Source organism: Nomascus leucogenys, unplaced genomic scaffold (assembly GCF_006542625.1).
Source record: "Nomascus leucogenys isolate Asia unplaced genomic scaffold, Asia_NLE_v1 000795F_89503_qpd_obj, whole genome shotgun sequence".
NCBI lineage: Eukaryota > Metazoa > Chordata > Mammalia > Primates > Hylobatidae > Nomascus > Nomascus leucogenys.
In genome coordinates, this window is record NW_022095912.1 from 76,682 (window position 1) to 89,345 (window position 12,664).

General features: G+C 45.1%; 1 protein-coding gene across 1 annotated transcript in view; it reads left to right on the plus strand.

Moving 5' to 3' along the window:
- The window catches only part of LOC100588677 (nodal modulator 3-like), a 28,027-nt gene extending 15,577 nt beyond the window's left edge, over positions 1-12,450 (plus strand). The window contains 9 exon segments of the mRNA XM_030808586.1: positions 2,693-2,845; positions 3,732-3,869; positions 4,203-4,304; positions 7,466-7,571; positions 7,753-7,903; positions 10,080-10,254; positions 11,653-11,794; positions 12,092-12,273; positions 12,373-12,450. Of these exon segments, the coding sequence (XP_030664446.1) occupies positions 2,693-2,845; positions 3,732-3,869; positions 4,203-4,304; positions 7,466-7,571; positions 7,753-7,903; positions 10,080-10,254; positions 11,653-11,794; positions 12,092-12,273; positions 12,373-12,450 (1,227 nt within the window).
- Positions 12,451-12,664: the final 214 nt, after the last annotated feature.

Here is a 12,664-nt window from a genome sequence, read left to right on the forward strand (position 1 = left end):
ACCACGCCCAGCTAATTTTTGTATTTTTAGTATATATGGGATTTTGCCATGTTGGCCAGGCTGGTCTCGAACTCCTGGCCTCAAATGATCCACCAGCCTCGGGCTCTCAAAGTGGTGGAATTACAGGTGTAAACGAGTGCACTCGGCCAGATAGTCTTTTTTTTTTTTTTTTTTTTTTGCAACAGGGTCTTGCTCTGTTTCCAAGGCTAGAGTACATTCATGGCTCATTGTAGCCTCTGGTTCCTGGCCTTAAGTGATCCTTCTGCCTTGGCCTCCCGAGGATCTGGAACTGCAGGCATGTGCCACTGCACCTAGCTAAGGATACAGTCTTTTTTTTTTTTTTGAGATGAGGTCTTGCCGTTGTTGCCCAGGCTGGAGTGCAATGGCACGATCTTGGCTCATTGCAACCTCCGCCTCTTGGGTTCAAGCGATTCTCCTGCCTCAGCCTCCTGTGTAGCTGGGGTTACAGGCGCCTGCCACCATGCCCAGTTAATTTTTGTATTTTTAGTAGAGACAGGAAGGTTACACTCTTATGTAGAAAAATTATGAAGACATACATGGGAATAGCAGACACTGTTCAAAATGATACTGACTTCTAGAGAAAGAGGGAGGAGGGGGACTTGGGGGTATGCCAGCATCTTGAATTGTGTTTTTTAAAATTTCTTTAGCTGGTTAGAAGGTATGTAAGTGTTCTTTAGCATCTCTTTTTTTTGTTTGACTGAAATAGTTTATAGTCAAAGATCAAAAAAGGAACTCCACCTAGTAGGTGAGGTTCTGTAATAGCCGTGAAAGACCAAATTAAAATAAGACTTAAGGGACATCTTGACATGTTAGCTTCTGTGTTAGTATTGAAGCTGTATCTCATTTTTGCTAAAGAAGCTTTGGAATCAGTATCTCAGCTTCTACTCTATAGGTTTTGTTACTCTTTTTACTCTGTAGGTTTTATGCATTTATAATTGATGATAGTTTCACACCTAGATGTCTCTTCTTACTGTTTATGACTTTTGGTTTTGGGGGTTTTTCTCTTCTGCAGCAACATTTAAAAATATTTTATTCGAGGCTGGGCGCAGTTGCTCGTGCCTGTAATTCCAGCACTTTGGGAGGCTGAGGTGGGCGGATTACTTGAGGTCAGGAGTTGGAGACCAGCCTGGCCAACATGGTGAAACCGCATCTCTACTAAAAATACAAAAAAATTAGCCGGGAATGGTGGCATGCACCTGTAATCCCAGCTACTCGGGAGGCTGAGGCAGGAGAATCGCTTGAACCTGGGAGGTGGAGGTAGCAGTGAGCCAAGATTGCACCACTGCACTTCAGCTTGGGTGACAGAGTGAGACTCCGTCTCAAAAAAAAAAAAAAAAAAATTTATTCGAAATGAAAGAGCTTACATGTTTATAAATAGAAGAGATTTTAAGGTTTACATTATATGTCAATTGTCTCCATAGAAGAATCTGAGTTTATTATGAGATTGGGATTTTCAAGTAAAGCATGTTGTTAGAAGTCAGGATAATGTTTATTCTCCTGGGGGGTTAGTGACCAGAAGCAACTGTGAGGGGCGCTTCTGGCTTGCTGGTGCTATTCTGTTGGGTAACCAGTACCCAATTTGTGACAAGCCCTGTGCTGTATGCTTAGAATATGTACACTTTTCTCTTTGTTTATTGTACCTTAACAAAAATGTTTAAAAATATACACATATTATGAAAAGAACAACTTAAGACAAATTAAACAGTTTAATTGAGCATAGAATAATTTGTCCATTGGGCAGCCCTCTGCGCCAGAATAGGTTTACAGCGACTGTGGCACTGTTGTGTGATTGGAAAGGGTTTATGGACAGAAAAAGAAAGTGACGGGCAGAAAGCGGAAGTGAGGTACAGAAACAGTTGGATCGGTTACAGCTGGACATTTGTCTTATTTGCACACGGTTTGAACAGTTGGCCGCCTGTGAGTAGTTGAAGGATGGCTACTTGAATTGGCTGAGACTTGGCAATATGCACAGAGAAACCTTTAGGCCAAACTTAAAATATGTAAGGAGGCAGCTTTAGGCTAATCTTCAGTTAACAGTATATATCATTAAAAATAGAAAAAAAGCAAAATATGCTCATTAAAAAAATTGGAACATATAGAGGAGTATAAAGCAGTGGAAACAGAAATTTTGGAAGTTGGAAAAGTATACAAGTAAAATAGCACGGTATAGACAAAATCAGTATTATTTACATTTTGCCACATTTCCTTTCACTTCATTTTGGGCATTAAAAAATAATGATCAGCCAGGCGTGGTGGCTCATGCCTGTAATCCCAGCACTTTGGGAGGCTGAGGCGGGTGGATCACCTGAGGTCAGGAGTTCGAGACCAGCCTAACTAACATGGTGAAACCCCATCTCTACTAAAAATACAAAAATTAGCCGGGCATGGTGGCAAGCGCGGGTAATCCCCGCTACTTGGGAGTCTGAGGCAGGAGAATCTCTTGAACCCAGGAGGCAGAGGTTGGAGTGAGCCGAGGTTGTGCCATTGCACTCAAGCCTGTGTGACACAGTGAGGCTGTGTCTCAAAAAAAAAAAAAAAAGTGATCATACTGAATAAGCAATTTTATAGATTACATTTCCCAGTTAATATCTTAGGTTCAGCCTGTCCTCATGTTGTTAGACACTTTGCAAGTATTTATTTTTTCGCAAGTTAAAATCTTTTTCTGTTACAGGCAAGCACGACAGTGTGTGTAACCAACTCCAATGCCGATGCGGCCAGTCCCCTCATAGTTGCTGGCTACAATGTGTCTGGCTCTGTCCGAAGTGATGGGGAGCCCATGAAAGGGGTGAAGTTTCTTCTCTTTTCTTCTTTAGTAACTAAAGAGGTAAGCAAAGAAAAGAACAAAAGAGATGGTGTGAAGGGTAGGAGGGTGGGGGATTATAGACCAGAACGTACTGTTTTAAAAAATGCAGGTCTGGTTTGATTTATCATTTTAACACTTAAGAATATCGTGTGTCTCAGGCTGGGTGTGGTGGCTCATGCCTGTAATCCCAGCACTTTTGGAGGCCAAGGTGGACGGATCACTTGAGGTCAGGAGTTTTAGACCAGCCTGGCCAACATTATGAAACCCCGTCTCTACTAAAAATACAAAAAAATTAGCCGGGCATATTGGCACGTGCCTGTAGTCCCAGCTGCATGGGAAGCTGAGGCAGTAGAATCGCTTGAACCCGGGAGGTGGAGGTTGCAGTGAGCTGAGATCACGCCACTGCACTCCAGCCTGGGTGACAGTGAGACTGTCTCAAAAAAAAAAAAAAAAAAAATCAAGAGTATCATGTGTCTCTGTTGACTCACAAGACATTGCACATCTACACTGGGAGGCAGTGGTATGTGATGGAAAGTACACAGGCTTTGAAATCAGACCTGGGGTTAAACAAATCTCAGGTTTAAACAAATGCCTCTTCCTAGCTGTGTGACCCTGGGCCGGTCACATTACCTTCCTAAGCCTCCGTTTCCTTATTTGGAGAATGGTGGCCTATCATAAGGAAGGACAGTCATGTCATTTTTCCCGAGAAGACTGTGCCAGTTTTTAACTTTACAACTTGAATGTGAAGATTTTTGTTCCTTTTATCTGTATTAATGTGTCTTGGATTTCAGAAATATATATATTGACATGAAACTTAGAAAAATTTTCCTATGATATGGCTAATTGATGGTATTCAGAACATGTAAATGGAAAAGGAAGTCTTGTCTTTTTTCCCCTCCTGGCATAGGATGTCCTGGGCTGCAATGTCTCACCAGTGCCTGGGTTCCAGCCCCAAGATGAGAGTCTGGTGTATTTGTGCTACACGGTCTCCAGAGAAGATGGCTCATTCTCCTTCTATTCATTGCCAAGTGGGGGCTACACTGTGGTGAGTGAAGCAGATTTCCCTTCTGTTTATGTCTGGGACTCTCATGACACAGTAAAAGCCAATGCTGTTTGGGTGTTAAAGGAAAAGATGGTTGGCCTGCACTTCTCTGAACACGCTGTTAAGCAGTAACTTACTTAAGATGAGATACTCACCCCTTAGTAATAGCTATAAAAAGGGCAAGGCTTCCTTTTTTCACATGTGCAACAGTTATGATGAATGTTTCTCTTGGTCTGTCTTGAATCCCTTGTCACTTGTGGGCTGCTAGATCGATTATTAATATTGCTGATTGATCATGTTAGTGGTTCTTAGTGATTAACAGACTCTTCCTTCCAGATTCCGTTCTATCGAGGGGAGAGGATTACCTTTGATGTGGCACCTTCCAGACTTAACTTCACAGTGGAGCATGACAGCTGAAAATCGAGGTAAGGCTTTCCTGTGTTCTGGAGGGACAGGTGTTTGAGTTCCCATCCCTAGGCACAGGTGTTGCAAACATGTTTACAAAAAAAAATCAATTATTGTATCTGGAAGGGCTGTTGGAAAAAGTGCAATCTGGTATTGTATTCTTACACATGATGTCCTTATTGTACAGAGGTGGATTCCTAGTTAAATCTGCTCATTCAGTGAAATATATTTATTGAGTGCCAGTGACATACATTTCAGGCACCATTCCAGGACTGGGGATACAGCAGTGACCAAAAGAGGCAAAAATTCTTGTCCCTGTGGACCTCATTTTTTTTTTTTTTTTTTAAGGATAGGGTTCTCACTGTGTGGCTGAGGCCGGAGTGCAGTGGTATGATCTCATTTCACTGCAACCATTGCCTCCAGGGCTGAAGTGATCCTCCCATCTCAGCCTCTTGAGTAGCTGAGATCACAGGCGCATGCCACCATGCCCAGCTAATTTTTGTATTTTTCGTAGAGATGGGGTTTCACCATGTTGCCCAGGCTGTTCTCTAACTCCTGAGTTGAAGTGATCTGCCTGCCTCGGCTTCCCAAAGTGTTGGGAGTACAGGTGTGAGCCACCGCACCTGGCTAGACCTCATGTTCTAATGACAGGAAGGGTCAATACATGTATAGATGCATAAGTTAGAAAGTACAGTAGAAGGTGATAAGTGTTCTCTAGAAAAATAAAGGAAGAAAGGAGATCGTACAGTATCAGGGTGGAGACAGGGGTTGCAGTTGTACATAGGGTGTTTTTGGGAAGTCCTTCCTGTGAAGGTGACATTTGAGCAACAACCCGAAGGCAAAGAACGAGAGAACCATACTTCACTCCTGCAGGAAGAGTGTAAGACTGAGGGAATGGCACGTGCAAAAGTCCTGAGGCAGGAGTGCGCTGAAGGGTTTGGGGCACCCCAAGGAGCCCGGGGTGGCTGGAGTGGAGGGAATGAGCAAGGAAGGAGGAGGCAGAAAGAGGTTCAGGGAGGTGACAGGGCAGATTGTGCAGGGCCTGGTGAGCCACTTTGCCTATAACTCTGGGTGAGAATTGGTGCCCCTGGAAGGTTCCTAACAGAGGAGCAGCGTGATCCTTCTGGCAGCTGTGTTGAGGAGAGTTTGCAGGCTGTCAGGGTGGAAGTGGGAGACCAGTTGGGATGCCATGGCCGTAAACCAGGTGAGAACTGGCAGAGCTTGGCCCGCGGTGGTAGGATTGGGCAGTGTGATACGTGGCTTGATAAACTGCCTAGACCCTCACATAGATCGTAAATGTATTTTTCATCTCACTTATGTCTCCTTTAATTACGGAAGTAGAAAATGGTTACCGTAGAAAATTGGCTAGCTAGAGCAAATCCCAAAAGAAAATAACAGCCTCTCCTAAGTGGACCACCCAATGTTAGAGTTACTGAAGCAATTATATTTTAATCATTTTCTTTTAATACTACATTTGAAAGTACTGTGTTAAATTCGCCTTAACTGGCAGAAGCGGGCTTTTAGGTCATATGCACAGTGGGGTGCAGACTCTGCATTTTAAGATTCAGTGGAGTGTTTGACCATTCTGCTGTACACTGGAGGGGAAAGAGGAGAGTAAGAAGATGAAGCCTTTACTTTGCTTCTTGTAGCTTGCAGAGAAGGATGGGGGCAGGTGAGCAGAGACAGCTATTCCCAGATTACAACCAAATACATATTTTGAAAATGATGAATGGAATTTCAGGGAATGGGGTCCTATAAGTTCCCTGAGGTCAGGAACCGTGTCTTATTCTTTACTGTTTTCCTAACATGTGATTTAGTGCCTGGCACATAGTAGGTGCCCAGCAAAAATATTTGTTGAGTACATATGTGAATTAATAAGTAGGTAATGCATGGAATGAAACATGTCCTTTTGGAAAGATCAAGAAGGACTACCTGTCATTTGAGACCATCACTAAGAAACCATTTGCTGAAAAAAAAATAAAAAAGAAGGGCTGCCTGCATAAAAAGGAAGTCATTTAATTAAAGCTTCATCTCAAATGCTGTCGCACACGTGCGTGCACACAGTCATTCATTCAGGAGTCAGTTATTGAGTGTCTGCTGTGTACCAGGTGACTAAGACAGAAAAAGTCCCTGTCTTCATGAGGTAACATGCTAGTGGGAGGGAGACAACTAAGAAATCGAGCAAGGACATGTCAGATACTGGTAAGTTTGATGAAGATATTAAAATAGGTTAGCAGTGGTGACTTGGGGATACACAGATCAGGGCTGGAACTCAGTAACTGCGGAGAAAGCACAGGTTTGCTGCTCACAGGCGAGTGAGGCACAGACACACAGAGCATGGGACCACGCGTGAGTCAGTGATGGGGGGTGGAGGAGGGTGGTCTAGGTGGATTTCTTTTTTTTTTTTTTTGAGACAGAGTCTTGCTGTGTCGCACAGGCTGGCACGATCTTGGCTCACTGCAACCTCCGCATCCCGAGTTCAAGCGATTCTCCTGCCTCAGCCTCCCGAGTAGCTGGGATTACAGGCGCCTGCCACCACACCTGGCTAATTTTTGTATTTTTAGTGGAGACAGGGCTTCACCATGTTGGCCAGGCTGGTCTTGAATTCCTGACCTCAAGTGATCCGCCTGCCTCGGCCTCCCAAAGTGCTGGGATCACAGGTGTGAACCACTGTGCCCGGCCTAGGTGGATTTCATAAGGACCTGTGTTCAGGCCATGGTGGAAAGACAGGAGGGGGCACGTGAGACCTTGCAGAGGTGGAATCCACAGGACTGATCTATGTTGGAGGAGCAGGGAGGGGGCGTCCAAAGTGATGCCGGGGTGTGCATGGGAGACCGGAGGAAGATGTGGTTTACCAAAATGGGGGCATCTGGAGGGGAGGAGATGGCACAGGGGTAAGGGTGGGGGGCTTTTAGAAGCTTGAGTCAGAGACCTTTTAACTAGGGAAGTAAGTCTCTAGACCTTTTCTGTTCTGTTGTTTGACACTCAGTAGTGTGTTGGGAACACAATAGAGAAGACAGATGTGGGTAAGGTGAGAGGGAGCCCGGCTGGCACACAGGACCGGGGCACTGAGTGTTGCGAGGTGGGTGGCAGGAGCAGAGATAGTAGGTGACGGCTGGCGCAGCAGAAGGAGGCTTTGTGACTCTGGCACAGGAGCACCTTTGAGCACCTTCTTCTTCTTCTTTGTTTTCTAGCCCGTGTTCCACGTCATGGGATTCTCCGTCACCGGGAGGGTCTTGAACGGACCCGAAGGAGATGGTGTTCCAGAAGCAGTAGTCACCCTGAATAACCAAATCAAAGGTGGGCTGACACCGCAGCCCCGGGCTGATGGCCAGTGCTGTTTTTGGATCACAGAGAGAAATGGAGAGGAACTGATGACTATATGAAAACATGGCAGGTTTTGTCTCAAGTATTCTGGTGTACATGTAAGGATACGCTGTTGTTTTTGGCTTATCTCCTGTTTGTGTGTTTTGTTTTACAGTTAAAACAAAAGCTGATGGCTCATTCCGCCTTGAGAACATAACCACAGGGACATACACCATCCATGCTCAGAAAGAGCACCTCTACTTTGAAACGGTCACCATCAAAATTGCACCGAACACACCTCAGCTGGCTGACATTATTGCAACAGGGTAAGCTTATCATTTGGATTTGGAAGCACCAGTGTTTATGCTGGCAGCCAGTGTAGAACAAAATGACCTGTGATCTGTGTGTCTTTGCCGAGCTTAAGAACTTAAGAAAGATTAGTACTTTTTTTTTTTTTTTTTTTTTTTGAGAGAGAGAGTCTTGCCCTGTTGCCCAGGCTGTAGTGCAGTGGTGCCATCTCGATTCACTGCAACCTCTGCCTCCCAGGTTCAAGCGATTCTCCTGCCTCAGCTTCCCAAGTAGCTGGGACTACAGGCCTGCCCCACCACACCTAGCTAGTTTTTGTATTTTTAGTAGAGATAGGATTTTCATTGTTTTCAATAGGGCATTCTGAAAACAATGGCATGGAGGAGAGTGGCTTTGAAGGGGACAGGAGTTGGGCACAGGAGGTCTGAAAGCAGAGACGACAAGGGCTTGCCTTGTAGGGAAGTCAGGGACAGACTGGTGAGATATTTAGGGTGCCCAGCTTGAGAGGTGTGATGGCTGGGGACAGAAAGAGAAGCCAGTTAGGTGATGAGGGTTCAGATTTGGCCACGCTGGTCTGTAGGACCACTAGGTGGAGCTCTTCAATAGGTGCTTGGATGGATGGTAAATCCTGAAGATTCGGCTGCAGGTGGTAGCCAGGACCTCAAATATGTATGTACAGGTAGAATTAGAAGACCAGTGGGCCAAAAACAGAGTGCCAGGTGGCCCAAGGGGGACCTGGGGAGCATGAGGTCATAGGAGCTAAGAAAGTAAGTTTGGGGTAGGAGGTAGTGAGAACCAAAATGCATATGCTAGGTTAGGGATTGGGATTCTTTCTCTGTGGAGAGCCAGAGAATAAGTATTTTAGGCTTCGTGAGCCATACGATCTCTAGGACAACAGCTGAGATAGACAATTTGTAAATGAATGGGCAGGGCGCAACACAACTACATTTTTGGACACCACAATTTGCATTTCATATAATTTTTACATGTCGTGAAATATTATCTTCCTTTTGATTTTTTTTTTTTAAATTTTAACCACTTAAGAATGTAAAACCCTTTTTCTTGGCTTGCAGTTCATACACAAACAGGAAGGGGGCCCTGACTTGGTCCTTGGGTCGTAGTTTGTTGATCCATGCTGGAGATAGTGAGCTCATATAGCTGGGCAGTCCCTTCACTCTGAAGAAATGACTGTGTTTTTCCTGATTCCTAGATTTCACATACACAGTCTTCCACCATTTCCTTGTGTTTTCCACTGTATTTTTTATTTGAGGCCGAGCGGTGGTTCCAACATTTAATGTATCCCTAATTGTCAGAATCCAACATTCTTGATTATGTCAAAAGTAACTAATTTTTTATCTAAAATGATTCTTGAAGATTCTTTAAAACGAACAGTTGAAAAGACAACTGTGACCCCCAGCTAGGATGTACTATTACACTTTAACACACCAACTGCTTCAGAAATGAAGACCAGCACTCCAAGGATGATGGTCTTTGTAGAGGGGCCTCTCATGTGTTTTTCGAGGGATGCCTTGCAACACCTTACTCCTTATTTAGAATCTCAGATTGGAATCATTACCTTAATAGGGCTTTTCAGTTATAAGTTACGTTTGTGGCTCCTGCCTCCCAAGGAGTTCAATTTTAGCTTTGCATTTTTTAACTTAATTACCTTTTCTGTTCCAATCTCCCAGTTTGCTTTCATCCTTGTGTTATATATAATCACAAGCAAGGAAGATGTCTTTGATAATCCTGACTTATTTGATGGCCTGGTTAATGCCACAGTTTCTTAGGCAGCTTAGAGCTCTTGCTTTTAAGGGCTAGCCCACATTCTCAGTCCAAGGCAGCTCCACTGTCAACAATCCAGTTACCTGAAACATTTTTATTATCTGCAGATTTTCTTAAAATTGCCTCTGCAGTGGGGGATTGCCAGATGTCACCCAGAACACACAAACAGCCCCACTACGGGCCCCTGTTCTGTAGAAAGAGGCCCAGTCTTCCTTCTGAAGGTTGCTTTTTAAAACCAGAATGAAGGTTGCTTTTTAAAACCAGAATCATCTGGACTGCATTCTGTCTCTTCATTAAGATTAGACTATTCTCAGGAACAAAGGCTGGGAGAGGGCTGCATCTTTTTTGGTGGGTAAGAGCCTTTCCTGTTATAATTGAGTCCTCGTGCTGGAATGAATGGTGTTCTCTTTGCAGGTTCAGTGTCTGTGGTCAGATATCAGTCATTCGCTTCCCCGACACCGTCAAGCAGATGAGTAAATACAAAGTTGTCCTGTCATCTCAAGACAAGGACAAGTCTTTGGTCACCGTGGAGACGGATGCTCATGGATCATTTTGTTTTAAAGCAAAACCAGGGACTTACAAAGTTCAGGTGCGATGCATTGTTTTAAATTTAAAATGTTTTGGGAAAAAGCAGTGATTTTTTAGAAGGGTTATTAGCTCGAATGGGGTTGGAGAAGGAGCATTGCAGTTTCCAACTTCTTGTTTCTAAGTCTTTACAATCCTGCACCAGTAGAGTAGAGCCAGATAGGCATCCAGCTAAAAAATAATGCCATCTGCCTCTTTTTTCTCCACTCTTGGTGTTTGTTAGTATCAGGCCGCCAGTCACTCCTCTACCTTTAGGCTTCTGGCTGCTATAGAATATCGATGAGTCCAAGAGGACACCGAAAATGAACTCTACTAATGGCAGCTCAAAAATGGCCACAATGCGTGGCTTCTGGGACCCCAGGCCAAAACAGAGCTTCCCATTTCCTGCTTTGCCCTGACTTCAAGATGGCTGGGCAGGGACCATGCGACTTATCCATTCAGGCAGGCTGAGAAGAGGGAGACACTCTGGCCCGTGGTCTCATCACCATGGTGAAGGCCCAAGCCACAGCTGGCCCAAGCAAGCAAGAGACAGGACAGAGCAGAGGTCAGCCCACCATGCCTTTCAGTGCAGTGGCCCTGCCCTTGGGGAGAGACAGTTTCCGTGGGCTCTCACCCATCAAATCAGCAGCTGCCCTTCCTCCCTGTGGAAGAGCAAATAACACAAAGGGAGAGGGCCAGGAAGGTTCCCTGTTACACTCTTCTCTCCACTAGGGCAAAGTGGGGTCCCTCCCTCTGTGGGAAACAGGGTAGGAGATTGCGTTCTCCTTGCTTCCACAGAACAGCGTGGTGTGTGGGTTGACAGCTGCCTTTGTGAGATGGTAGCTGGCTTCCTGCGAAGATGTCCACATTGACAAGCCTTTGGAAGCCCTTTCGGAAGCGTGATGGACTTTTCCAAGGAAGGGCAGTGTCATCTTTACTAGGGATGAAAGAGTTGACCTCTGCTACCTTCACTTGTTCCTCTTCTTAGCCCATGAAAGGCACCCAGAACAATAGGAAGAAGAAATGACTTAATTCCACCAAAGTGTAATCCACATAGTGTTGACAGGTTCAGAGCTTATGCTACAAGTGATCCGAAGCCGGGAAAAGGGACTGGGATGTAGTGTGGTTTCTAGTATGTAAGGGAGGCGTGTCTGCTTTGTGTGCCTGTGGGGAATTAGGCCAGAAAGACTTTTGTTCATACACATGGGTCTGTTGAGGCTGATTTTTCCATCTGGATAGAACTGTGTTTACTTTACACAAGTTATTGGTGGATTTGTTGTGATTGTAAAATCAGCCTGGAAGTGAACCTTTGGCCTTCAAAATCTCTTTAGCTTTGATCTCAGATGAATGTTCTAGCGCCCTGTAGGTCAGGGGGAAGATCTTCTCGAATGCAGCCTCTAACATTCCATCCATGTTTCCACAGGTGATGGTTCCTGAGGCAGAGACCAGAGCAGGGCTGACATTGAAACCCCAGACGTTTCCTCTTACTGTGACCGACAGGCCCGTGATGGATGTGGCCTTTGTACAGTTCTTGGCATCAGTTTCTGGGAAAGTCTCTTGTTTGGGTAAGCTATCACTGGAAAGTGAGAACACATAGTTTCAAAGAAGTCAGCTGGTAGGAGTGGGATTTGGGAAACTTTTCCTTTTGCCTTTGTTGTTTGCTACTGATCACCTGTGTGTGAGGGAGGCTTCTTGGAGTCAAGTGGATGCATGTTAGCTTGAAAGAAGCACCCCCTCCGCCTCCGGCCACTGCCTCTTAGGAGCTCAGCAGTAGCAAGAAGCTATTACATAGGGTTAGGATTCGAACCTGTGCTGAAGCCTTGTGAGGGGTCACATGGGGCCCTCCCTTCTTTTTCCTGCAGACACCTGCGGTGACTTGCTGGTGACTCTACAGTCCCTGAGCCGCCAGGGTGAGAAGCAGAGCCTCCAGCTCTCCGGCAAGGTCAACTCCATGACTTTCACCTTTGACAACGTGCTCCCTGGAAAATACAAAAGTAAGAATTGGAATGCAACATCCTGTGGCCCTCACACACTTCTTGTCTTTGTAAACTTTCTAAAACCCAGGTCTCAAATTGTATCACGACCATGTACCTTTCCTTGTTTTAAGTCGTCTTTGCCTCGTGACCTCGACTACCTTATTTAGCGCTGGACAAGCATGGAGGAGTCCAGCCCTGAGGTGACCGCCACCTTGTCTGCACAGCCCACTGGCTGCTTCTGTTAAGGGAGGGTGCCCCGAAGTACGGCGTTTTATTTCTAAAGGCCAGAAAAGGGAGTGTGAAATAGTTCCACTGATGTGTTCTACTAACTTAGCAGTACTGGTGCTGAGTACTGACCATGGCAAGGTACTTGACCTCCCCGAAACTCAGTTTTCCCATCTGTAAAATAGATGTAATAGAACTTTTCTGCAGAATATAAGACTAAAAGAAGTAAAGTTT